This window comes from Anomalospiza imberbis, chromosome 6 (assembly GCF_031753505.1).
Source record: "Anomalospiza imberbis isolate Cuckoo-Finch-1a 21T00152 chromosome 6, ASM3175350v1, whole genome shotgun sequence".
Lineage (NCBI taxonomy): Eukaryota > Metazoa > Chordata > Aves > Passeriformes > Viduidae > Anomalospiza > Anomalospiza imberbis.
Genome location: NC_089686.1, coordinates 1,910,760 through 1,935,879, shown reverse-complemented (window position 1 = coordinate 1,935,879; position 25,120 = coordinate 1,910,760). Strand labels below are relative to the sequence as shown.

Genomic DNA, 25,120 nt, shown 5'->3' with positions numbered 1-25,120 from the left:
AACACCGGGAGCGCCCGAGCTGCCCCGGGGTTAACACCGGGAGCGGCCGAGCTGCCCCGGGGTTAACACCGGGAGCGCCCGAGCTGCCCCGGGGTTAACACCGGGAGCGCCCGAGCTGCCCCGGGGTTAACACCGGGAGCGGCCGAGCTGCCCCGGGGTTAGCGCGGGGAGCGGCCGAGCTGCCCCGGGGTTAACACCGGGAGCGGCCGAGCTGCCCCGGGGTTAGCGCGGGGAGCGGCCGAGCTGCCCCGGGGTTAGCGCGGGGAGCGGCCGAGCTGCCCCGGGGTTAACACCGGGAGCGGCCGAGCTGCCCCGGGGTTAACACCGGGAGCGTCCGAGCTGCCCCGGGGTTGACACCGGGAGCGCCCGAGCTGCCCCAAAATTCACCCCGGGGCACCCCAGAATTAACACTGGGAGCGTCTGAACTGCCCCGGAATTCACCCCGGGGCACCCGGGCACCCCAGAGTTAACACCGGGAGTGTCTGAACTGCCCCAAAATTCACCCTGGAGCACCCGGGCACCCCAGAGTTAACACCGGGAGTGTCTGAACTGCCCCAGAATTCACCCCGGGGCACCCCAGAGTTAACACTGGGAGTGTCCGAACTGCCCCAAAATTCACCCCGGGGCACCCCAGAGTTAACACCGGGAGTGTCTGAACTGCCCCAAAATTCACCCCGGGGCACCCCAGAGTTAACACCGGGAGTGTCTGAACTGCCCCAAAATTCACCCCGGGGCACCCCAGAGTTAACACTGGGAGCGTCTGAACTGCCCCGGAATTCACCCCGGGGCACCCGGGCACCCCAGAGTTAACACCGGGAGCGTCTGAACTGCCCCAAAATTCACCCTGGAGCACCCGGGCACCCCAGAGTTAACACCGGGAGCGTCTGAACTGCCCCAAAATTCACCCCGGGGCACCTGGGCACCCCAGAATCAACCCTTGGAGCTTCTGAACCGCCCCAAAATTAACACTGGAGCACCCGGGAAGGCCGAAATTCGCCCTGGGGACATCTGAACTACCCCCATAACCACCCTGAGGGCACCCGAACTGCCCCAAAATTAACACTGGGAGCATCTGAACAACACCAGAATTCACTCTGGGGGCACCCCAAAATTAACACCGGAGCACCCAGGCAGCCCCAAATCACCTTGGGGGCACCTGAATGACCCCAAAATTACCACTGGGAGCATCTGAACAGCCCCAAAATTAACACTGGGGAACCTGGGTCCCCTAAATTCACTCTGGTGGCACCTGAACCACCCCAAAAATCACCCTGAGGGCACCTCAACAACCCCAAGATTAACCCTGGGGGCTCCTGAATAACCCCAAAATTAACATCACAGCACCTGAACCAACCCAAATTTACACTGGGGACATCTGAACCTCCCAAAATCAACACTGGGAGCACAACTAACCCTGAATAACCCCAAATTCACACTGGGGGCACCTGAACCTCCCCAAATTAACCATGAGGGCACCTAAAAAACCAGACAAATTTACCTTGGGGCATCAGAACCACCCCAAAATTAACCTCAGGAGCACTTGAACCTCGTAAATTCACAATGGGGGCACCTCAGCCCTCCCAAAATTAACTTTGGGGGTACTTGAGGCCAAAAAAATAAACCCTGGGTGGCACCTGAGCCCCTGCAAATTAACCTTGGAGGCATCTGAATCCACCAAGTCAATCCCAAATCCCCAAAATCAGACCTTGGGGAGCACCTGAGCCCCCCAAAATCAAACCCTGGGGTTCAGGGGGGCATCTGAACTCCCCCTCCCAAAAAGGGAGGGCAGGGAGTTCAGCACATAAATATTAGGCTGTTAAAATAACCAGTCACAAAACTTCCTTTTTGAAACAGATTCTCTCCCCCCAAACCTCTTTTCCCCAAATAATTAATTTTTACAGACTTTAAAACCATCAAAAATGTGTCCAAATGCTTCTTGCTTCAACTCTCTATAAAATTTTAATGACTGTGCTCCCGTTAAGTAAATATTTGAAACAGAAAAATAACCAGTACTACATTTGCATTTTTTTTTTAAACAATAAATAAGCAACTTTGTTGTTGTTTTTTTTTAACAAGAATGAAATATAAACTTTGCACATCCAAAATACAATATACAACTTATTTCCAAAAGGACTTCCTGATGACAGAAACAGTAAAACCAGGTGATGAACTGAAGTTTTCCTATAGAGACCAGGTGACGTTGCAGCTTTTTCTTCCAAGTTCCACAATTCCCTGATGGATTTTTCCTACTTGGAGTGTGAGGTGTGGGGCTCCAGGGTTGGATTTTGGTCAGAGCCTGGTGGAACCAACATTTGGTGGTGGTAAATTTGAAACCTTTAAGACTGACAAAGTGTGAATGTCCCCAAGACACCGAGGTGAATTTATCTTTTTGGGAAGGCTGATGGGGGTAAGGCCAAGGAGGATTTTTAGACTTAAACCATATTTTACCCAGCTGAAGTGGATCATGTCCCCTTCCAAAAGAACAAAAGGGTTGTGAGGGCTGTCTATTCAAAACCATGAGAGCAGAGGTGAACGATTATCTAGAAATGAAGTTGTAGCAGTTTTCCGTAACGCAGGAAACGAGAGATGCCCATGAAAAGGATTTGTTGTCAAACTTCCCTCAGAAACCCAGCTGAACACAGAGCTGCAGGGGAACAGCACAAAGCCCACGGACAAACCCCTCGGAGGTGTCCCAGCAGCTCCCTGCCCTGCCTCATGTGGAGTGCAGCTGGCTTTGTCTCTCAGTCTCAGCTTTCCTCTCCTGCCTGTGGGTCATGGCAGCCCAAAAAGTGATTTTTTTCAGCACTTCCTGCAGAAGTTTGGATGGCAAGCAGGGAATTTGCTTCTCCAAGAGAGCTGCGTTCTTCCCAATGCAGTCAAGACACAGCCTGGGGAAGGGAAATAGAAAAAAAAGGAAAAAAAAGGAAGTAAACAGTTTATATTCTAACAGACGACACCTAGTAAAAACTGGTGATGTGCATTAATTACAGGTGTTAATTACAGGTGCAGGGAATTTCACAGCAGCAGTGATTAAACTGCTGTGCAGCATCACACACTGCAGGGTTCGGGTATTTCCTGAGGAGGAAATTGGGTATTTCACCCAATTTCTGCAGGAGCAGTGGCTAAAACACCACGTGGGGTAGTGGGAGGTGTCCCTGCCCATGGAACACGATGGGATTTAAGGCCTCTCCCAGCCTAAACCACTCTGGGATTCTTTAACTCAAACTCACCTGAGCAGGGAATAAGGCTGAGTCTGAAATATCAACAAGTCACTGCAGTGGCCCTGAGCAAGAGAAGGAGAGAGCCGTTAGAAAGGCAAACAACTTCTACATGAATGCCACATTTATTACCACGTGCATGAGTTAGAAATATTCTCCTTGACCAACCATTTATAAGGAACCTGAATTACAAATTCCTTTTCATTCTCTCAGTCAAGAAAGCCTCAGCTGGGGATTCCTCAGTGGAATCAGTGGTGTGTAAATTATAATTAATTTATAATCTGTGGTGTGTAAATTATAATAATTTCCTCAGTGATGTGTAATTTGTAATGGTTTCAGTTACCAATTTGAGCAAATTGTTTGAGCCAAACTCAATCTAGTTTTGGGTTTTTTTTAACTGAATTTTAATTGAAAAATTAATCAATTAATATATTTATATACTGAAGTTTTCCTACAGAGACCAGGTGATGTTGCAGCTATTTCTTCCAAGTTCAATTAATTTTCTTCAATTAATATATTTATTAATATATAATAATTTTCTTTATTTGCTCAGAGGTTTTGGACTCCCCATCTGTGGAAGTGTCCATGGCCAGGCTGGATGATGCCTGGAGCACCCTGGGATAGTGGGAGGTGTCCCTGCCCAGGCAGGGATGGATTCGATGGACTTTAAGACCCCTCCCATCTGAAACCATTCCATAATTTGACATTAATTATAATTATCCCAGCGATGGGATTTATTGTTCAGTTTACTGACCGTGTCCATAAAAAGCAAATCATCTTTGCTGCCCCCAAACACCATCACTTCTCCCTCCTGCCCAAGGCAGGCTGTGTGCCACAACCTGCAAATCAAACCACAAACACCATGAGTGCCCAAGGAACAAGGACTTGTGTGTTAGCAGCAAGACAAAGCCATGATTTCAGAGGTAAAAAATAACACCTTCAAATTTATTACTTGTTTGTTTCACTATATAAAATAAGAGAGCAATGCGACTCCTCAGCTCATGAGAGTTATTTTCATACAGACCAATATATTTTGTTATTATTTGACTTTTCTGTATTCTGGGCATATAAACTTTGTCTTATTTATCACCACAGTGGAAAAGTTTTTGGCAGTTCTACAAACCAAGCTTTTGCCAAGCTTTGTCTTTTGCAATTTTCCACTTTCTTTGGTTCAGAAGTACAATTTTCTTGTGGCTTTCAGCCTGGGGTGGTTCTCAGTGCTGACAAAGATCCCTGAGCACTTGGAGCTCCAGTTCTCCTGGTCCTTCCCCCAGAGATTCCTGGGATCACTTGCTGTGAGTCAGTAACTTCCATCACACCAACGAAGTTTTGTCATACGGACCCCACAAAATCAAAGCCTGACTTTATAATCTTTGAGGAAGATCCTGCCCCTTCAGCAGCCACCCCTGGAGGGGATTTATTTTTCAGGATTAGATTTTTCTGCTCTAGCACCACTGCTGATGGACTTAAGAGCCACTGAACCAAAATCAAACACACCACTGAAGTTTCATGCACAAATCAACGTCCCCACTTTCTGTCTCCCTTCACATCAGTCCTTAGGTACCTCACCTTTTCCCTTCCTCATACCTGTGGACAGATCTGTCTCTGCCTGCTCTGCCTTAGGGAAACTGTGGGCTTGGTCACGGAGAACACGGGGAAGCCTTTCCTGCCTGGGCTCTGCTGACATCCTAGCTCGCAACCTGAGGCTTTTCCTACTGCCCGAGAGCTCCTGTCCTCCCATGGGCTGCTCTAACTTATCACCTAAACATTCTAACAAAGCACGTTATTGAATCACACAGGGCTCCTCCAGCCTCAGCAACAGCATTACACGGCAATGAAAACATTGGGAATCCAGGGGTTAAACAGTTTCTTCTCTATTTCAACCCAGCATGCAGAACGTTGGCTGAATAAAACTGATGGACAGAGAGAGGAACAGTATTTTCTACCAGTTATGGGAATGAAAACATTGGGAATCCAGGAGTTAAAATTTGTTCTTTATTTCAACCCAGCATGCAAAACTAAAACTGATGGCTAGAGAGAGGAACAGTATTTTCTACCAATTCAGGACCACCTGAGAAGAAGGCAATATTTTAGAAATTCCTAAAACTGGAGGTTGAAGGAAATTATTCTCTACAGAAATTAGGGAGGGAATCAGAGTTGCAGAAGCATCAGGAAAAGACTGTAATAAATTTCATTACAGGTAAGAGAAATATATAAAAGAAGTACACATAGATGTATTACTGCTCTGCATTTTAAGAGCAACTGAACTGATTTAAAGCTTTTCCAGCTGCAGAGATCCTGCAGAAAATAAAACTGTGGTACAAATACTTGACACTGAAGCAGTTCAGTGTATGGACAGCCTTTTGGTGTGGTTCCTTTTATCCACCCCAAACCCCCCGGGACACATCCCAGTGTCACCTGCCGAGGTCCCTTCCAACCTCACATTCTGTGACTTCCTGAAAAAATCCAGCAGGTTTTGGGCTTTGCTTGAAGGAGGGGAGGTCCTTTAGTTCTAGAAAGATTTAGGTGCAGGAAAGCTCCTCAGCCCTACAACCCAAATCCCAAAATCCCCTGGGAACCAGCTGGGGCTCAGGGATCCCTGATCCTCCCAGGCACAGAGTTATTCCAGCTGAGCTGCTGCTCCTGGGGCTGCTCCCCAGCACGGCCCAGGAAAAATCACAGCACAGGGAAGGTTCAGGAGACTCAAGAACTGAGCCCAGACCCCTGGCTGCTCCTGCTGTGCTGTGTTTAAAGACTCCTCGGTCCTGAAATATCATAAAAAATATCACTGATCATCAATTGAAATTATTTGGTGAGGCTGAGGTCTGAGTTTATTTGGGTTTGAAAGAATTTGAAAGGTAAGAAGGCAGAAACGTTGGTTTAGCTGTGGCTGTTGTGTTTGAAAGACAGCCCAGAATAGGATAAAACAGGAAGAAAATTAATTAAGGTGAAGACATTTCAGTAACAAGGCAGGGAGCAGAGCAGAACTGGACATTTTTGTATCAGAAAAAAAAAGATATAAAATTGTCATATGATATAAATATTGTGATAATTTAAAAAAATTAATATAATGATAAATAAACATACTGTGATATATATTATGATATAAATTGTGCTGGGAGCTCCCGGGTGAATGCAGGGAATTAATTCAATGAAAATCTGAATATTTACTATCTACAGCAAACCAGTTCAATAATTTTTAACTTAGAAACATGGATAATGCTTCAAACACTGGGTTACTCAATTTTCCTTTTGATCCCTGAAAGAGGAATCAACTTTTTCATGGTTCTCTCCTTCCCTGTTTCTAATAATGTATAAATATTAATGAGCTTTTATTCTTCTCCTTGGTTATTTATTCCTCCAATTTTTATGGTTTGTTTACAGAACAATAATTTGGCTACAGAGCAGCAGGTCAGTTGAACACCCAGATCCTTCACCACAAAAAAAAAACCCATTTTTTCATGCATATAAGCATCAAATACACTAATTAAAAATGAGGTATGAAGGGAAAAAAAGGTGTTAAAGCAAGCTATTCGACCACTCTGCACTAATATTCTAAAACAGTCTTTAGAAATACGGGGCAAGAATTTAAAAATGGGTTCATTTTGAAAAAGGATTCCATTCCAGCACACAGGATTTCCGCTTCTGTACCTGGGCCTGCTCTTGGGCAGGTGGGTGAGCTGCTTCCATCCATTTGTTGCAATGCTGTGGATCCAACCATCACCTGCAGTGTGAGAACACTCATTAATGGGCTTTTTGGGACAAAAATTAGCTTCTTGTTCACACGAGCAGCTCTAAGAGCATGTTTATTTAGGCAGCAGTAAAGCTGCATCAAGCTGCATCTTTTCACTCTTTGTGATTTAATGTTGCCCCAGAACCCTCCCTGCACTGAAATCTGGAATTAAAACACACCCAATCCCTTTCTTTTGGGTAAATTGAGAAAATCATCTCCTCCCCATGCATTTATCTGTGAAATTATTATTTATCTTAAAATTTTTTTGCCAATTTCAGTTTTTTTAATAGAAACAAGCTGCCTTTTCTACAAAAGCAACTCCTATCAGCTATCCCACACCGTGTTAGTGTGATCTGAAAAGCACAAGAGAATTAGAATTATTTCTATTAATTTACTTACTCAAAGGAACATTATCGGAGCTTAGTCCACCAAAAAGGAAAAGTCTGTCATCCCCTATGGGGGTCAGCGTGTGCCAGGAGCGATCTCTGGGCTTCTCTCCACTGATATTAATCCTGGGGGAAACCAAGAAACAAAACCCCCAAATGTTCAAACAGTGCTGAAATTGTTTAATTTGTTTCATTTAAATTAATTTGGCAGAAAATTTCAGTTTTTCCTAGAGCCACCTTGGGTGTTTTCTCAGTGAAAAAGAGATTAAATAGCCAAATAAATTCCATGTACATGTAGGGAAACAGTTAATTGAGATCAAACTGATGATTCTTGAGGGGCTACAGGCTCTCTACTCCAAGGAAAATGATTTTAAATGACACAAGGATTGTGGCTTTACCTCTGATCCAAAAGCTACCACCTCTTCAAGCTGCTGCTCAGCCAGACTTTGAAATATAAATGTTAGTAAAGAGGGGCTTTCCTAAGTACAAATCAGATGGAGCTTTATTACAGATAAAATCTCATTTGAAATCTATTTTAGCTGAGCTGTATTGAAATTGATTTTATTTTAGTTGGGTTTGCTGGAGAATGTGAACAGTAAAGATCCTGATATCCCAAAAAAGCAGTTTATCAGAGATAATTAAACAGGGATTGCAGAAGTGCCCTGCTAAATTTGGAACTCAAGCCAAGGGCAAGTTGCAATACTTGTTTGAATCCAAGTGAAGAAAAGAGGCCAAGTACTAAAATTGGCCAAGGGGCAACCTGGGCTTTGATGGTTTAAAAAAAAATATCAAACAGATACTGATAATTGATAAAATTTCAATTTTCATGCACAAGAAATGATCCCAGTACCAGAAATAACCAAATTCTGAATGACAGTTTAGTGGAGCTCAAGGCAGGGATAGCAACTCCTGGCAGTGGCAGCTGAAATGAATTTTGCAATCTCCTGCTGGATGCTAATCCTGGGTTAGCAGGTTCTTATCATGCAATTATTTAAGAAAGCTGGGTAGAGTTGAGTAAGAAAAAAAAAAAACTTGACTGGTTAGTAAATAAAATCATTATTTACTAATAAATAATTATTAGCTCCCTTTGTGATAGGAGGAATAAATAATAATGAATAAATGCAAACACATTATCTCCTCTTTTTTCACCCCAGTATCTTAATTTTTTTTTCAGTCTTAAATCTCTCTTCAGTCTCTCAAAGACTCTGCAGAGGTGCTGCAACAGCTGAACAGAAGATTCCTAAATTTATAGTGATCCAATATATAAATATATCAATATTTATATATATACACTATACTAAATCATGGATAAATCTTATGAGCTTTTCTTGGATCACAATATAGAAATATCTTGAATTTTGGAAAAATCTACATTTTTGAAGGATTTCATGGCCTTTTATAGAAGAGACCTTTTTCCAATTTGTCTGCAACTGGAGACAGTAAACCCAGCATTCAAAAAGCCCTAAAACCTGGAATTCCATCTGGATAAATGTAGCCAGGCTGAAAATGAGGGTGTTAAATCACTCCATGCTGTGCTTTAAACAGCACCATCAGTGCTCTGGTGCAGAGCAGGAAAAGCTCAGCAACCACTATCAAATTCAATTCCACTGAAATCACAATCCAGCAGCTGTTAGAAGTCCCCAAACCCTCATTCTCCTCTTGGAAAAGCTGCAGGAATAGCTCTGAAACTATTTAACAATATGTTTCCATCTTCTAAATTCAGTTTTAAGTGTTACAAAAGCAAACCTACCTTCCAGACCAAGTCCAAGTGTCTAAATTCAGGCAGTGCAAATCATTCATTCTGGTTTGCTAAAACAAAGAAATAAAATCCCACTTGGGTTATTTTAAGCAAACAATAAACAAAATATTTCAGTGAGGCCTTCCTGGGACAGAATATTCCAAGTACCTATAGTTTGAAGAAATCTTTACCCACTTGCCTTAATATAAATCTGAATTATGTGGCAGATGAAAAGCTTTTCTCCTCACAAAAACCATGCAACTCTCAGGAAAGTGCCTGGCAGAAATATTTCCAGTCATGCAACAGCACTATGGGGCCAATTTTAGCTTCTAAAAGTGAAGAACTTTGTGGGATTTATCCAGTTCCTGCAAATGTTTTTAATTTCCATCCACAGAACTCCTGGCAGGGCAATGCAGAAGGTGTTTTACTCTCCTATTGATGTGTTATTTTCCTTGACATTGTGATCAGAAGTTTGTATCCTCCTGTCTGGTCACTACTCCTTGGAGTATCCTGGTAGTGCTGTACTCTGGATAGCCCCAGAAATGTCCATCATTTGTGCTTTTCCCTCTTTTCCTTTCACAACGTGACCACCAGCAAGGTTTTAGGACCCTTTAGCATTTGCCACAAAATAAAATGGGAAATCTTTCCTCTTGCTTATCTGCCTGGGGTTGGAGATGGAGGAAGTCTCTGACTGCCTTGGGGTGGTGACAAAAAGATTTCTTTGCTTGCCTGGGAGCTGTGATTCCCCTGGGAACTACAAAAACCATCTGGGAAGTAGGGAAATGTTTCTTGCCTTACCTTCCAACTCCTTTTCTCCCTGGGCAGTCCATAGATCTATTAGAAAAAGCCTTTCTCCAGCTTGCAGATCCTCTGAGGCAGAACTAGGCTGACAGGAGTGCTTGTACCCTAGGAGTGAGGCTGAGGGACCTCCAGAGCTGCCCAGCAGAGCTCTGGGAAGTCTCTCAGGATTTCAGGGAACAGCGAGGTTTTCAGGAATGCTACAACCTCCTCTGCCAAGCACTGCCACCCTGCTGGGCTGGGAAGGGAATGGGAAGCAGCATTTTGGGGAGGGAGGGCAACAGGATATAGACAAGATTGCGAGGGTTTTGGGGCATTGCCTGAGCCATTTTATCCCTCAAGAGGGTGACTAAAAACAACCAAGTGTGGTCCAGCTGACAGCCGGGGGACACATCTGTCTTCCATGACACCCCTAGCCAGTTTCCTACTCCTTCTGGTGCCTTTGAAGGGCATGAGGGGATCAAATCATCCAAGCGGAAAGCAAAATGCAGTTGGGATCTTCCGTACATCTGGGGCAAACCCAACAACCTGGCCCCTACAGCTGGAAATATTCAATCATGTTGGAGTACTACAATTTGATGTAAAGGATATCTATCAAAGAAAGTTGCTGTTATGGTGAAAATTAAGGTTTCAAGAGGATCCTGTTCAAGACCTCCTCGCTGACTTTCCTTTCCAGGCATTAGGCAGAAGATGGAGAAATTCTCTTTCCTGCTCCCTGGGAAATCAATGTGTTATAATGTTTGCATTCTCATGGTTCAACAGCTGGGCAGATGCAGAATTACAGCAACCTCATTCTGAATTCAAAACACCACCAACTGTCCAAGACTGAGGCCTTTAACAAATGAAAGCACCTTTCTACCCAACCCTTCTTTGGGAAGCTGGAACCACACAGGTTTACAGGATCATCACTTGCCACACAGCTCTCCTGCAGTTTCTCATGGATTTCTCCTTCCTGCTCTATTTCATCATTCTGCTGCCAATCTTAAAAAGATTTTTAATTGGCTTAAGGGCACCACGCCTCACAAGAGGGTTGGAATTTCTCTTGGAGCTCCAAGGGCTCCTGAGACACTCTGCTTATCTCTGGCAAGTTGATTTCTTTGCAGCCCAGTGCACATTAGGCAGGAGCTGCCTGGTCTCAGGATTAGCACCATGAAAGGCTTCAAGGGTGACATTATTCCCAGCTCCCTGCTGGGACAGGGAATTCCGCAGCTCTCCCTCCTGGATTTACAATCAAAAGCTATTCCAGCTCCAAGCTTTGCCAAGAGAAGAACTGCAGCTCCACGGATCTTCTGAGCTTTGCTGACAGAAAATATAAACAAGCTTACATTAAGGCACCAGATGTGTGAAGAGCTGCTGCAAAGACTTTGGTTTATTTACTTCATTCTCAACATGAATTTTTTCCACTTAAATCAAACACAAGACTCGCATCAACTTCTGGACTAACTCTCCTTCCTTCCCACTTTCTCCCATTTCTGTTTTTCCAGGGGCTTACCTGAAGGAACTGAGTCCACATAACACTTCTGAGCCTGTTTTCAAATGATTCCTGGTACAACTGATTCTCATCATCATCACCATCATCATCATCTTCTTTTACCAGTTCTAGCTCCAAGTTTGGAAAAAGGTGCCCTTTCCTCCCAGAAAGATGAATAGGAGAAGCCTCATGACACTTCCTGGCCCTTTCTGGTTCCTTGCAGAGCCTTTTCCCTGGGAAGATTTGTATTATGGTGAACTAGAAGGAGAAGGAGGAGCAGAGCAACCCCGTGTTTGCTCCTTAATTTCTGGAGAAAAGCAAAACTTCATCCTTTGGGGAGGAATTATTCCTGGTGTCAGGAAATTTAGTGGTTTTCTGCTGTCTTTAGCTTTTTCTTTTCATGACTTACATTAATTCCTCATGCCCCACTGAATGTTCCCTCACCTTTTTATGTTTCCTTCCATTTATTTCTAGGACCGAAAACGGATCAATAATAATCACCAAGGTGAAAATTACACTTGCTGTTCTCCTACAGAATTAAACACAGCTTTCCACAATTTCACTCTTCTCTGACATGGGTTCCCAAGTGGTTTCACTGAAATTTAGCAAGTTTTTAAGGAAGCTGAAGAGAAAAACCTTTTGAGATCAGAATGCTGTAGTCAAACAGAGTTAAACAGAAGCCTGAGGGCAAATCCTGTGAGGGCAGTGGAGGAATGACAGGCGAGCTCCAGCTAAATCAGAATTTCCCTTGCAGAGGCTGCACAGAACCCCAGCTGGAGTTACAGGGCAGTTCAAGAGTGCAGCAGCCCCGGGGTGAGCACGGAGCCCTGCGGGAAGGAGGCTGTGGAGCTGCTCAGGAGGAACTGGCAGGGCAGGACCAAATCATCCAGGGGACCTGTCCACGCCCACATTTGGGGTTTTTCCCTCTCAGCTGGCTGGGGGAGGAGCAGGACTTGGCTGTGGTCAGCAAGGGTTCAGTTGTGAGCACACAGGACAGGGGCACAGGGTTCACTCAGGGCATGGATAATCCTGATTGTTCACTCTCCTCAAATCTCTTTATTTCCTTCAGTTATCTGCAAACCCAGTTTGTCCAAACCTACAGCTCTGGGAGGTGCTGAGTGCAGCTCTCTCAGGCTTCAGGAACAATTCCAGAGATCCTGAATCAAAGGTCACATAATGGCAGGAACAAACAGGATCCATTTTAATTATTTTCTTTTCTGTTTGCTCTGGAAAGGCACTGAAATAAAAACTTCCTGCAGGTGTGGGAGGCAATTGGGAGTGGGAAGTGGCTGGACACGGTGTGGTCACTCTGAGCAGCAGGAGTGGAAGGAGTGCAGATTAGCCAAAGGAATATTCCAGCAGGAAAATCAGGGAATGGGGAACAAAGTGCAGTTTTACACTGCTTTGTTTGCCAGGATTTGGGAATACAGGGCTGTGGCTGTGGCAGCTTTCCAAGGTGGAGCTGGAATATGTTCATTCCCAAACTAATTCCTTCTCTTTTTTAGACCAGAACTACAGGAAAACAGCACTGGGGGCTCTCAGAAGCTTCTTCACTGTCAATTTTGGAGATAGAAAACATCCAGGCTCATCCTCTAGCTGAGTAGGATTAAAGGTTCTAAATCAGCTGCAGTGAAAAGAGCTAAAAACTTCAATTAAAATAAAACACAAGAGTGCACAGTCACTGAAATTGGGAGGGTTTTTAACTTGCCTTACAGGATCTGTTTCTTACATCAGTGCTCCAGCAGAGAGGAGCTGAGTAGAAAATCTCCTTTAATTAGCACTGGAGAAATTCCAAGTGTTGCTGAGAGGTTTGAGTATCTCCCTGCTTTAATCAGGGGGGTGGTGCCTATGGCTTTTTTAAGTTAAAAAGAGTCAGGAAGAGTAAAATTACACAGCCACAATCCAACCCTAAATTACTTATGCACAGATTGCATCCTTTTGTCTATTACCTCTTCCAGACATCTGTATTTCAGTCACTTATGTGCAAAAAGTGGCAAAATTCAATTACAAAGCCAACTCAAATCTGTTATTTACCTCACAGTCATCTGTGTTGTACTTTTTTGGGGACAATCATTAATATTACAGACAGAAATATTCTTCTTTTTGCAGAGGGTGATGACAAGCAGCATCCTGGATTCAGAGCCCTGAACATCCAGATTAGGCCAAAGACATTTGGGATTTTTTTTTTTCCTACTACAAAATGACCAAAAAAAAAAAAAGAAAAAGTCAGGAGAATAACATGACTACTAAGAAAATATTGAATTACCAGCACTCGTCCTCCAAAGATGTAACCTTTATTTCCCAGCACAGCACATGTGTGAGCTGCTCGAGGCTGAGGTGGATCTCCACCCTGAAAGAACCAAAATAATCCTTCAGAACACCAGCAAATTTCCCGGACAGTTTATTTTCTGACCTACAAATCATCAGGAACTGCTACTGAAACGCCTGGAAATCACATCTTCAAATTTGATGTTATATCCCTGTGCTAAAAAGTCCTCCCTGTGTAAATCAGAACTGAAGGTGGCAGAACTGGCTTTTACTTTGCAATGGTAATTTTACACTTTGCATTTGGTTTTATAGGGATTTTAGAACTTCTTTACAACATTTAAGACCATAAAATGCTGCCAGGACCCTCTTTAAAATATACAACTTCTGCTGAGTTCTTACATAAACTCCCCTGGATTTTATGAACTTTAGGGAATATTTTCATCTCAGTAAGGCAGAGCTCTCCTGTTATCTGTGAGAGGTTATCCATGGTAATTATACATGGATACAGATTTCCAAAGGGCTGCAGCCCCTCTGCTGGGAAAACTGGGAATGTTCCTCTGGAGAAGGCTCCAGGCAGAGCTCAGAGCCCCTTGCAGGGCCTGGAGGGGCTCCAGGAGAGCTGGAGAGGGACTGGGGACAAGGCATGGAGGGACAGGACCCAGGGAATGGCTCCCACTGCCAGAGGGCAGGGATGGATGGGATGTTGGGAATTCCCAGAGCAGCTGTGGCTGCCCCTGGATCCCTGGAAGTGTCCAAGGCCAGGCTGGACAGGGACTGGAGCAGCCTGGGGACAGTGGAAGGTGTCCCCAGTTTCCAATTGTGTCAAGATGTGAGACTAAGAACCACTCACTCGAATTGTTGGTTGAGACCAAGTCTGTGTGGTTGTATCAAAAACATGAACGTCATTGTGCCATCCCCAGAATATCTGTCCTTCCTAAAAAAAAAGAAGAAATTAAAAAAAAAAAATTAAAATTCTTTCTGCTTAGTGAAGGATACAAACCTGGAAGGGATCTGTCCAAAGAGAAAATACATTTAAAATAGGCAATTTCATGAAAAGATGTGGTGATATTTTTAAGAATGCTGCAGCAGCTTAGATTCACTTGAAGGTCAGCAGCACCCAGGGATGTTCAGGCTGGTGACACCTGAAAATTGGCTTTGGGCCCCAACATCAGACACTGCAGCAAATTTCGCCTCCTAAATTTTGTTGTAATGCACTGAAAAATTAAGAAATTGTGAAAAACCAATTCTTGTGTGTCCATCTTTAACATTTGAGGTCAGGAGCTCCCTGTCAATACTCTGCTCAGTGATCTTTGTATTAATTACAAGAAATTACTGAAGGAAAGCTGATCTAAGCATCCTTCTGGAAAATAAATTCAATAAATTAACTCAGGGTATTTGTCAGTTAGACTTGGGAAGCTCTGAATTCTCTAATGTTACTTCAAATAAATAAATTATAAAAATTATTAAATTATATTATTAAAAATATTAAATTTTCTGGGATTTTCAGCTTTAAAATATGCCTTCAGATTAAAATCCTGCCTTTTTTCCTTCTTTGACAGCATTTAATTCACTGCACTCCAAGCCCAGCACTGGAACTTGGAATACGTGGAACAACCACCACTCTGGAATTTCAAACCTTAAAAAGATTCCAAATTTGCATTTCTGCTGATGCTTGAAATAAAAGAAAAATCAGATTTTCATGCTCATCAAGGATGATAAAAAGGATCTTTCTTTCCCCAATCAGAAAGCACAAATCAGTGGGAACAGGGACAAATCTCTTACCCAAAATGCATCGTGGACATCGAAACAATCACTGAGCTCATTGTGCTTCTGCAGCCATAACCTCCAAAATAAATTAGCCTGGAACAACAAAACCAGTTCATTCTTCTGTAGATAAGATTAAAAAGAATAAGCTGTAATAATGAATATTTTGGGTTACTGCTGCACTAGCAGCAATATAAACACTGAGAAGATTTTGTGTTGCACCTGGTGATGCAAACCCAAACAAGGCGAAGGTCACAGCCACGCCCTCAACAACCTGACTGAAATCCACACAAGGAAATTATTCAAGACACCTCAAAGTCTCTGTTCCTCTCCCTAAAAGTTTATTTCCAGTGCTGTTTTCAGGCAAAAATGGGAAATAACACCCAGGACAGTGAAATGCCTCCTTCTCTGCCTTTCCCTAGTGAAATTCCTGTGCTCCTGCTGCATTTTTTACCTTCTGTGTCCAACTTTAGGCAAAAAATGTTCCCAAGGTTTGCCCCACAGGACAAAAAAGTCCCTTTTTTTGGCTTAAAAGAAAAATTTTCAGCCAAGCACTACTGAAGGATCCTCACACACCTCCCAGCCCAATACTCCACCCAGGAAAGGGCCATTCATAAAGAATCTTTTTTATATCAAAAGGTTCCATTCTATCACCTAAACAGGTGATTTTCTTAGCATGCAGGTGACACAATACTTTGAATAAACACATTTAGGTTTTGAATAATCTTGTGTTAACAGCCAGGGAGTTGTTCAAATATCTGTATTTTCCTATCTCTTGCAGTTACATTAGAATTACAAAACCAAGATGTGGCACCCAGGGGCATTGCACAGCTTATGCAAAATCTCTTCAGATGTGGAGTCCAGACAGAGATAAATCATTTCCATCTGATAACGTGCACTATAAATCGCATTCGGACTTGTTTGTAACACATCTAATAATAAATCTCTGACAGGGCACCTGCTTGTGATCACTTCCACCTCATTATCCAGACATTTTCCATAATAAACACAAAATCTGGAGTATTTCTGTTGAGCCAAGTCTGTTTTCTAAACACATGTAGTCACTTTTCCAACACAAATGTCCAGGCAGACTCAGTCCTTGTAAGATAAAGATAATCACTGAAATGCCTTTGCAACTGCCAGCTGTTAAAATCCTTGGGAAAACACTACATGGATTTATTGCAGGTCAATGTAATGCTCAAAATAATGAATGTTGCAGAGAAAGTAATTTTATACGTTTTTTAATGTGTTAAAATCATATAATAGATGTATGACAGCTTTCTAAAGTGTAAAACATTCCACAAACTTGCATAAATATCCCAGCCCTCTCCTAGAGTGAGATTTTATTTGCCAGTAGTTCAGCTCACATGCGAGGAAACTCTGGTGCAAAGTTGTTAAAAAAATCCCCCAGCAAGTCAAGCTAAAAATCAGAGTTTCCTCCATCCCAACCCTGAGTTCTCTCACTTTTCAACACTTTCTCTCTGCAATTAACACCAATTAAATATTTTCAATGAGTTACCTGTTTTTGTACACCCAGCAGGAAAGTTTGTCACGAGGTGTGGGAGGTTGACCTTTAAAATTTGTGATTTTTTTCCACCTGTAGGTTCCGGTTTTTGTTCTCAAATTGACGTAATACAGCTTGAAAGGAAAGAAAAAATGACAATGTTTTCAGTGTAAAGCACAAATCACCACCAGAAAAAAACAACCCACCACCCCCAGAAGCCTGGAAGTAAAAGAGGAACTGGCAGTGAGTTTACAATTGCAAATACGCCACAAAAACAAAGTTAAAGTGGGAGAACTGGCACAAAGTTTCACCAGAGGCTCCAATTCACTGATTTTCTAGTCAGGAGTCAACTCTGACTTTATTTATATTAAATGATAAAACAACTGATTTCATCTCTTTTGTTAATTCAGTTTTCAGCTATAAGGAAAGCTGGTAGCTCTATTTTAACCTTAATTATGACCTAATTATTTAAAGCAGTGAATTGCTATCAAAGAGCAAAAAGAAAAGCAATATTCAGAGATTAGTCTCAATTAAGGTTGTCAGAATATTTTAAAAAACCAATTGGGAAAGCACTGGCATAAATACAGAAGATTTAAAAAAATAAAGCTTTTTCTCAAATTTCTCTTTAATTCAAATACAAATATACGAGATAAACAGCAAGGTCAGTATTAGTATTTATTAAAATACAATATTATGGGGAAAAAAAAAAGACTACAATACCCGATTGCTGTATCCTTTATCATCAAATCCCCCAAAAATGTACAGCTTCCCATTGATGCTGGCCCCACAGCTGCCTGACATGGAGGTGGGTAACTCCCCTTCCATCAGGGTGCATTGTCCTGCAATTTAAAAAAAAATACATGAAGCCCCTTCCAATCTGTCAAAATGTAACAAACCCGAAGAGATTTACTCAGAATTTTTAGATTTAAAAGGTAAAAATACAGTCTGGGCCATAACTAGGATTTGGAGCTGCAGGTGAAGTTGGGCTCCTGTGGTGGAAAAGAACTTCCAGGTGGATATTGTGTTGTTAACAAAGCATCTTGATTCTTCTGGAGGTGAAATCCACACTAGGAGAGCTTTACTAGAGCTGAAGCATTAATTACTCGAAATCTGGAAATATTATTAACTCCAGGAACTCCTGAAATGAGAATCTGGCATTGCTGGGATGTCAGAAATGGAACACTGAGGCTCTGCTGAGCCCTGCACTCAGCGGCACGTGTGGGACTGTGCTGAGAGCTCAGGCAGGCCAGGAGCAGATCCTGCTTAAATATAGCCTGGAAAAATTCTGTTTAACCCAGATCACTTTCCTGATCCTTGGGAGCACAAACTGCTGGACTGGGACAGCAGGGGAAAAAAGGGAATGTGAAGGGGCTTTGGGCAGCTCTGTCCCACAGGGAAGGGACAGCAAATCATGGTGAGAAAGAAGAGAGAAGAGAGAAGAGAGAAGAGAGAAGAGAGAAGAGAGAAGAGAGAAGAGAGAAGAGAGAAGAGAGAAGAGAGAAGAGAGAAGAGAGAAGAGAGAAGAGAGAAGAGAGAAGAGAGAAGAGAGAAGAGGAGACAGGAAAAAACAAAGTGGAAGGAAAAAGGGGAAGTTCTGAGTTATTTTTGGGAGGAAAAAAGAAAGTGGAAGGAAAGAGAAAAAGGGGAAGTTCTGAGTTATATCTGAGTTGCAATGTACATGGAATTAATACCAAAAATAGTAAATCCATAACTGTAACTACATCAAGAGCCCAAGTAGCCAGTGTTTAACTGCTCTAACATAAAAGTTAATGTAAAAGAACTAAGCCAAAATAAACTGCCAAGTAAATGCAGCTGTGTTAACAGAGCCTGGAGCCAACCATTTCCACCATTCCCTTGCACACAATAATTAGACTGCAGCAGGGATTGTGTTTCCTGGAGTTAATTTGCCCAGCACAGGTCTGTCCTTCAGTGTTGGCATGAAACACCTGCTGTTTAACATGACCAACATCCCTGAAGGCTTTTCCCCTGCAGATCAATGACAAAAATCAGCTTCAGGTAATAGTTTAATAGGAAGGGTGCCACTCACCACAGCCCACTGTCCATGTCATAGATCCAGAGCTCATCGCTGGGCAGATAAACTTCATTTTCTTCAATGGACTGAAAGGGGAACGTTAAAATGTTCAGTCAGTTCTGCTTTTTGTGTTTGCACATGCAATGCCAAGCCATGTCACTCAGCAACACTGAATGATCTCAAGGAAACCAGAGTCACACCCCAGTGTTACTGCTCTGATCAGAAAATGAATATATTTTAAAAACAAACTCATTCCTCCTCAGAACCGCTCAATAAAGGCACAGATTGGCCAACTTCACATTTTGCCAGAAAAGATGTGTAACAACATCAACCCGACTTGAAGCTCCTGAATTAAAACCCATTTAGATACTTTTTATCAGGAGCTGTTTCCATTGGCATAGTGGAAAAATAAAAAAAAATAGAATATAAAAAGTGGACTGAAAACACAAAAAGTTACTTGCAGCAGTTACTTGAAAGACCAAGGTGTCACATATAAAGGAGAAAATTAATTCTTCTGTGGAAAAAAAGATTTATGAAGACTCCTGAACAGAGTTCATTAAGAAAGAGAAATAATTTGGGATGAGGAAAAACAACAAACAGGAGAGGAAGCCCAAAAAAATGCAGTACTCGTGGTGAGTAACAACTACAGCATTAATTACTGCCCTGGCACTAGAAAGAAATTAAAGTCTTGCAGTGAGTAAGCAGCCAGAGTCAGTAAACAAGTAAAAACTGGCTCAAAATTAAACGAATGTGAAGAAGTTAAATACAAAACCGAAATTTAATTAGTGACAATTCAGTTACTGATATTGATGACTTGCCTTCAAATGATGTTTTATTACGAACTGCTCACTGTGAAAGGTGCCAAGCAGGCAGGTACATCCTATTTTTGGTAGATTTATTCTGCCAGATTTAGATTTATTTAACTTGTGGATTTATTTAACCTCTGCTCTGCTGTTACACACTCCTGGCAGGTTCTGCAAGGAGCACAAGTTGACTCCATTTCATCTGGAGATGTCAGAGGTCGAGCACCTGCTCCAGAACCAGCTCTGAGCAAACACACTGATGCCAAAAATAAAGTTTGCTGGGCAGGAGTCCAGCAGCAACACGTGAAAAATGATTCATCTGTGTAAAGGGCTGCTTACAGAGCAACAATTTTCATAATATTTTCAACAGATAAATACGTAAAACTACTAAGAACACTTGCAAAGTTTATCTGCTAAACTTCATATGCGTGGTCTTGAGTGTGCCACGAACCCACAGTTTTTTATCAGAAAACCTTTGAAAATATTGTGCTCATTAGTTCAACCTCAGTTTTTAAAGGCCAGAGCATAAAAAATACTAAAGATTACCAGTGATTTAGGGGATATTTTGGAGTTTAAATCCAGGAGTTTCCCACTAGAGTTCTTTGCTTGAGGACAAGCTTTGAACACTTTAAAGTTACCTTAGACCATGAAAAATATATATAGAATATGAAATATCTTTATAGAAATAACAGTTTCCACCTGCTCAAGACCAGGAATTACACCAAGCACAGGTATTTCCAATTTTATGGCCAATGTGCACAGACAGACAAGATAAACAGATAAATATAAACAGAAAAATAACAGGTAAAACTAAGTGGATGTATTTAATGTAGTATCATTCTTAGCTCCCTTTTGCGTTGTATTCATAGTGTTAAAAGACACCAGGACCTACTTATGATAGAACCAGAAGCGGTTTTTTATGGGAAAAAAAAAATTTAAATTGTGGGTGGGTTTCAGCCTGCCACCAGCTTGTTTCTGAGGTGACAGGGTGACAGCAGTGCTGTAAGCACCACACAACCACTAATAAATAAAACCCACGGGGACTCAGCAGCGAGAACATGAATTACACCCTGGAAAAACTGAGCCACAAATGACCGAGTCGAGGCTTGACGGGAGACGCGCTCAGCGCGCTGGGGAGCGAAGGAAGGGCGCGTTGGAAGGGGCCGGGAGCGAACCGGCTCCACCAGCCCTTCCCCACACGTGCTCCGCGACGGAGGCGGCTGCGAGCGGGGCAGCAGGAGGGAAGGATCGCGCAGGGAAAGGGTGGCGGGACAAGGCGATCGGAGCGACCCTGCCGTGCCCCCAGCGCCGTGCCCTCAGCGCCGTGCCCTCGTCGCCGTGCCCTCAGTGCTGTCCCCTCAGTGCCGTCCCCTCGGCGCCGTGCCCCCAGCGCCGTCCCCTCAGCGCCGTGCCCTCGGCGCCGTGCCCTCGGCGCCGTCCCATCGGCTCCGTGCCCTCAGTGCCGTCCCCTCAGTGCCGTCCCCTCAGCGCCGTCCCCTCAGCGCCGTCCCCTCAGTGCCGTGCCCCCAGCGCCGTCCCCTCAGCGCCGTGCCCCCAGCGCCGTGCCCTCGGCGCCGTGCCCTCAGCGCCGTGCCCCCAGTGCCGTGCCCCCAGCGCCGTGCCCCCAGCGCCGTGCCCTCAGCGCCGTGCCCCCAGTGCCGTGCCCCCAGTGCCGTGCCCTCAGCGCCGTCCCCTCAGCGCCGTGCCCCCAGTGCCGTGCCCCCAGTGCTGTCCCCTCAGCGCCGTCCCCTCAGCGCCGTGCCCCCAGTGCCGTCCCCTCAGCGCCGTCCCCTCAGTGCCGTGCCCCCAGTGCCGTGCCCCCAGTGCCGTGCCCCCCAGTGCCGTCCCCTCAGTGCCGTCCCCTCAGCGCCGTGCCCCCAGTGCCGTCCCCTCAGCGCCGTGCCCCCAGTGCCGTGCCCCCCAGTGCCGTCCCCTCAGTGCCGTCCCCTCAGCGCCGTGCCCCCAGTGCCGTGCCCCCCAGTGCCGTCCCCCCAGTGCCGTCCCCTCGGCGCCGTGCCCCCAGTGCCGTCCCCTCAGTGCCGTGCCCCCAGTGCCGTGCCCCCAGTGCCGTGCCCCCAGCGCCGTCCCCTCGGCGCCGTGCCCCCAGTGCCGTGCCCCCAGCGCCGTCCCCTCGGCGCCGTGCCCCCAGTGCCGTCCCCTCGGCGCCGTGCCCCCAGCGCCGTCCCCTCAGCGCCGTGCCCCCAGTGCCGTCCCCTCAGCGCGGTCCCCTCAGTGCCGTGCCCCCAGCGCCGTCCCCTCAGTGCCGTGCCCCCAGTGCCGTCCCCTCAGTGCCGTGCCCCCAGTGCCGTCCCCTCGGCGCCGTCCCCTCGGCGCCGTCCCCTCAGCGCCGTGCCCCCAGCGCCTCCCGCCGCCATTCGAACGGCGCGCGGCCGCCGCAGCCAATCAGCGCCCGCGCCGCAGCCCAGGCGCCCGCCGAGGGCTGAGGGCCGGCGGGGGCCCCCCCCGGCCCGCTCCCCGCGCCCGGAGCCCGCTCCCGCCGCTCCTTCCGCCGCTCCCGCCCGCCTTACCACGTATCCTCCCCACACGTAGAGGAAGTTGCCGTCCACCACGGCGCAGTGGCCGCTGCGCTCCTCGGCCACGCAGAACTGATCCGCGGGGTCCGCCGCCATCTTGGGGGGGAGGAAGAGAAGGAGGAGGGAGGAGGAGGAGGAGGAGGAGGAGGAAGAGGCTCGGCCGCCTCAGGGCTCGCGTCCCGCCACCGCCTCCTCCGGGTGAAGCTGCGGCTCCGCCGCCGGTCGCTCCCCTGGGGCGGACGGGAAGCGAGGAGGGTCGAAAGTGTGTGGCGGCACCCGGCGCGCGTCGGGATGGGAGCGGCCGGGGAGCAGCGCGCTGCCCCCGGTGCCCGGCAGCAGTGCCGGGCTGAGCTGTGAGGCGGAATAAACCGCGCGGGAGGATGTGAATAATGCGGGAGGATGTGAATAATGGGCGCGAGAGGAGGAAAGAAGCACCCAGGAGAGCTAAACGCAGACCACAGGGCAAGAAGGGAAGGAGGAGCTGGGTCCCAGTGCGGGACGGGGTTTAAGGCTCCGGGCGAGGGCATGGAGTGATGGACAAGGGGGGATGGCTTCAAAATGCCAGAGGGCAGGGATGGATGGGAGACTGGGAAGGAATCCCTCCCTGTGAGGGTAGGGAGGCCCTGGAATGGAATTCCCAGAGCAGCTGTGGCTGCCCCTGGATCCCTGGCAGTGCCCAAGGCCAGGCTGGACAGGGACTGAAGCAGCCTGGGACAGTGGAAGGTGTCCCTTCCATGGCAGCAGTGGAATGGGATGGGCTTTAAGGTCCGTCCCAGCCCAAACCGTTCCACGATCCTGTGGATTCTGAGATAGACACGCACAGCAGAGCTCCCTGTCTTTCTGAAAGTGAGACAAGCCACGCTCCTGCCTGAAGCAACAGCTATGAAATAGGAGCAGATATTAATTAAACAGTTGGACAGTTCCAGTTCTTACTCTGTTTTATCAACAGCTGAGTCAGTTCCAGCTGAACTGTGTGTCTGGCTGGAATTAATGGAATTCAAAATAAAACAGCTACAGCTCTTCGGAAATAGTAGAGTAGAACTTGGGAGAAATGTGCACTTTAGCATCTTATAAAAGGGCACCAGAAAGTAATTGTCAGGATTTTCTTGTGACAGTAGGACACACACTTCCTCTGGTGGCTCTAGGAGGGAAGATGTTAATTATTCACATTGATAAACTGGTAATGTTAATCACAGGTTCTCCTGGATTGGAAGAGACCCACAGGGATCATCCAGTGCAGCCCCTGGCCCTGCCCAGACCCCCAGCAGCCCCACCCTGGGCATCCCTGGCAGCGCTGCCCAAAGGCTCCTGGAGCTCTGGCAGCCTCGGGGCCGTGCCCGTTCCCTGGGGAGCCTGGGCAGTGCCAGCACCTCTGGGGAAGAACCTTTCCCTGAGATCCAACCCAAACCTCCCCTGGCACAGCTCCAGGTATTCTCTCAGTTGTGACGCAGAGATCAGCACCGGTCCTGAACTCTTAAAATGAGGCAAGGTACTGATGGTGCATTGGGGTGGTGGTTAAAATGCAGGAGTCAGCATTTGGAAGAGGTAAAAAAGCCATGGGAAGCAGACAAACTCTATCTATAGATCTTGAGGTCAGGTAGAGCTGCAATGTGCTGTCTCAGGAGATGGGATTTTGCCAGTGGAGCAGTGGCAGACCTGAAAATGAGCTGTTTGTCAGTGTAACAAAACCATTCCATGGATCCAGGTAGATCCCCGCTGGCTGATCCTGGAGCACTGGGCTCTCTCCAGTCGCTCTCCAGCTGCTGTGATGTCCAGCAAAGCCACGTGAGGTGACAAAGATCTGGGCATGGCTTGCAGAGCTGCAGATGGCTCAGTGAAACACAAGGCTGCAGCTCATGCTGGAATACTTTTATATCTCTGGTGGGAGGCTCCAGGCAAGCTAAGAGAGCCCCCAAATCCAGCAGGATGCTGTAGGAGTGTGCTTTACATTCCCTGGTTGGTCATAGCTTTAGAGAAAACTATTTTTGGACAAGGGGCACATCCCTTCTCCAAGGTGCACCTTCCTTCATGTGGCAAGACAGGAGCTGAATGGCAGGATCAGGTTTTCTCAGAAGGAGAATGAGCAGTAATTTTAGCAAAAGAAGGTACTTATGTAAGAATTTGGCTTATAATTTGTACCTAGCTGCATGCCTGTGACAAAAAAATGAATCATATTTCCTGCCAAAATAGCTGAGACCTGTCAGATGGCAGCTCTTTGTCTGAAGAGAGTAGCAGCAGCTTCACCCATGAGCTCACTCCCCGATGAGGAGCAATTATAAATTACACAGTTGAGAATGGGCTATAGAAAATAGCTGACATTTTCTGTCTGTCTTTAAATCCCTGCAGTCTTTAGATCAAAAACTTTCAAGAGTTGCTTTGTGAGCCTTCTGTATCAAACTCTTTCAAGAGTTGCTTTGTGAGCCTTCTGTGGAATCAAGCTGTACTGTTGAGAGATGGGGATGAGTGTTTGAATGAAATATCAGGTGTTTTCCATCTGGAGAGAAGGCAGCTACTCCACAACCCTGGAACTGTGGCTGTCCCTGGATTCCTGGAGGTGTCCAAGGCCAGGTTGGAGCAGCCTGGGATAGTGGAAAGTGTCTTTGCCATGGCAGGGGTGGGATGAGATGAGTTTTAAGGTGCCTTCCCATCCAAACCATTCTGGGATGCTGTGATTATGTAAAAAGAGCTCTGGAGAGGGTCCTGTGCTGTATTTGATGGATGTTTTGTGCCAAGAAAGACTGAAGTGAGACAGACTCTGGAGTACTGGAGATGGAGAGGAACCTGCGCTGGGCCTACAGGGAAAGAGGGAGAAATATTGTGAGCTACAATGCCTGTAGAGGAACAAAGTGATACCGTGGATAATTGTACTGG

General features: G+C 45.7%; 1 protein-coding gene across 1 annotated transcript; it reads right to left on the bottom strand.

The window, feature by feature from the left end:
* Window positions 1-1,940: 1,940 nt before the first annotated feature.
* On the bottom strand, window positions 1,941-22,682 carry KLHDC1 (kelch domain containing 1). Its single transcript, XM_068194944.1, is given in 15 exon segments — window positions 1,941-2,888; window positions 3,231-3,283; window positions 3,973-4,057; window positions 6,870-6,942; window positions 7,351-7,463; window positions 9,088-9,146; window positions 13,611-13,694; window positions 14,463-14,546; window positions 15,395-15,444; window positions 15,447-15,472; window positions 16,896-17,014; window positions 17,601-17,708; window positions 17,710-17,719; window positions 18,928-18,998; window positions 22,244-22,682. Coding segments are annotated over 15 exon segments (1,212 nt in total). The 5' UTR covers window positions 22,346-22,682; the 3' UTR covers window positions 1,941-2,713.
* Window positions 22,683-25,120: the final 2,438 nt, after the last annotated feature.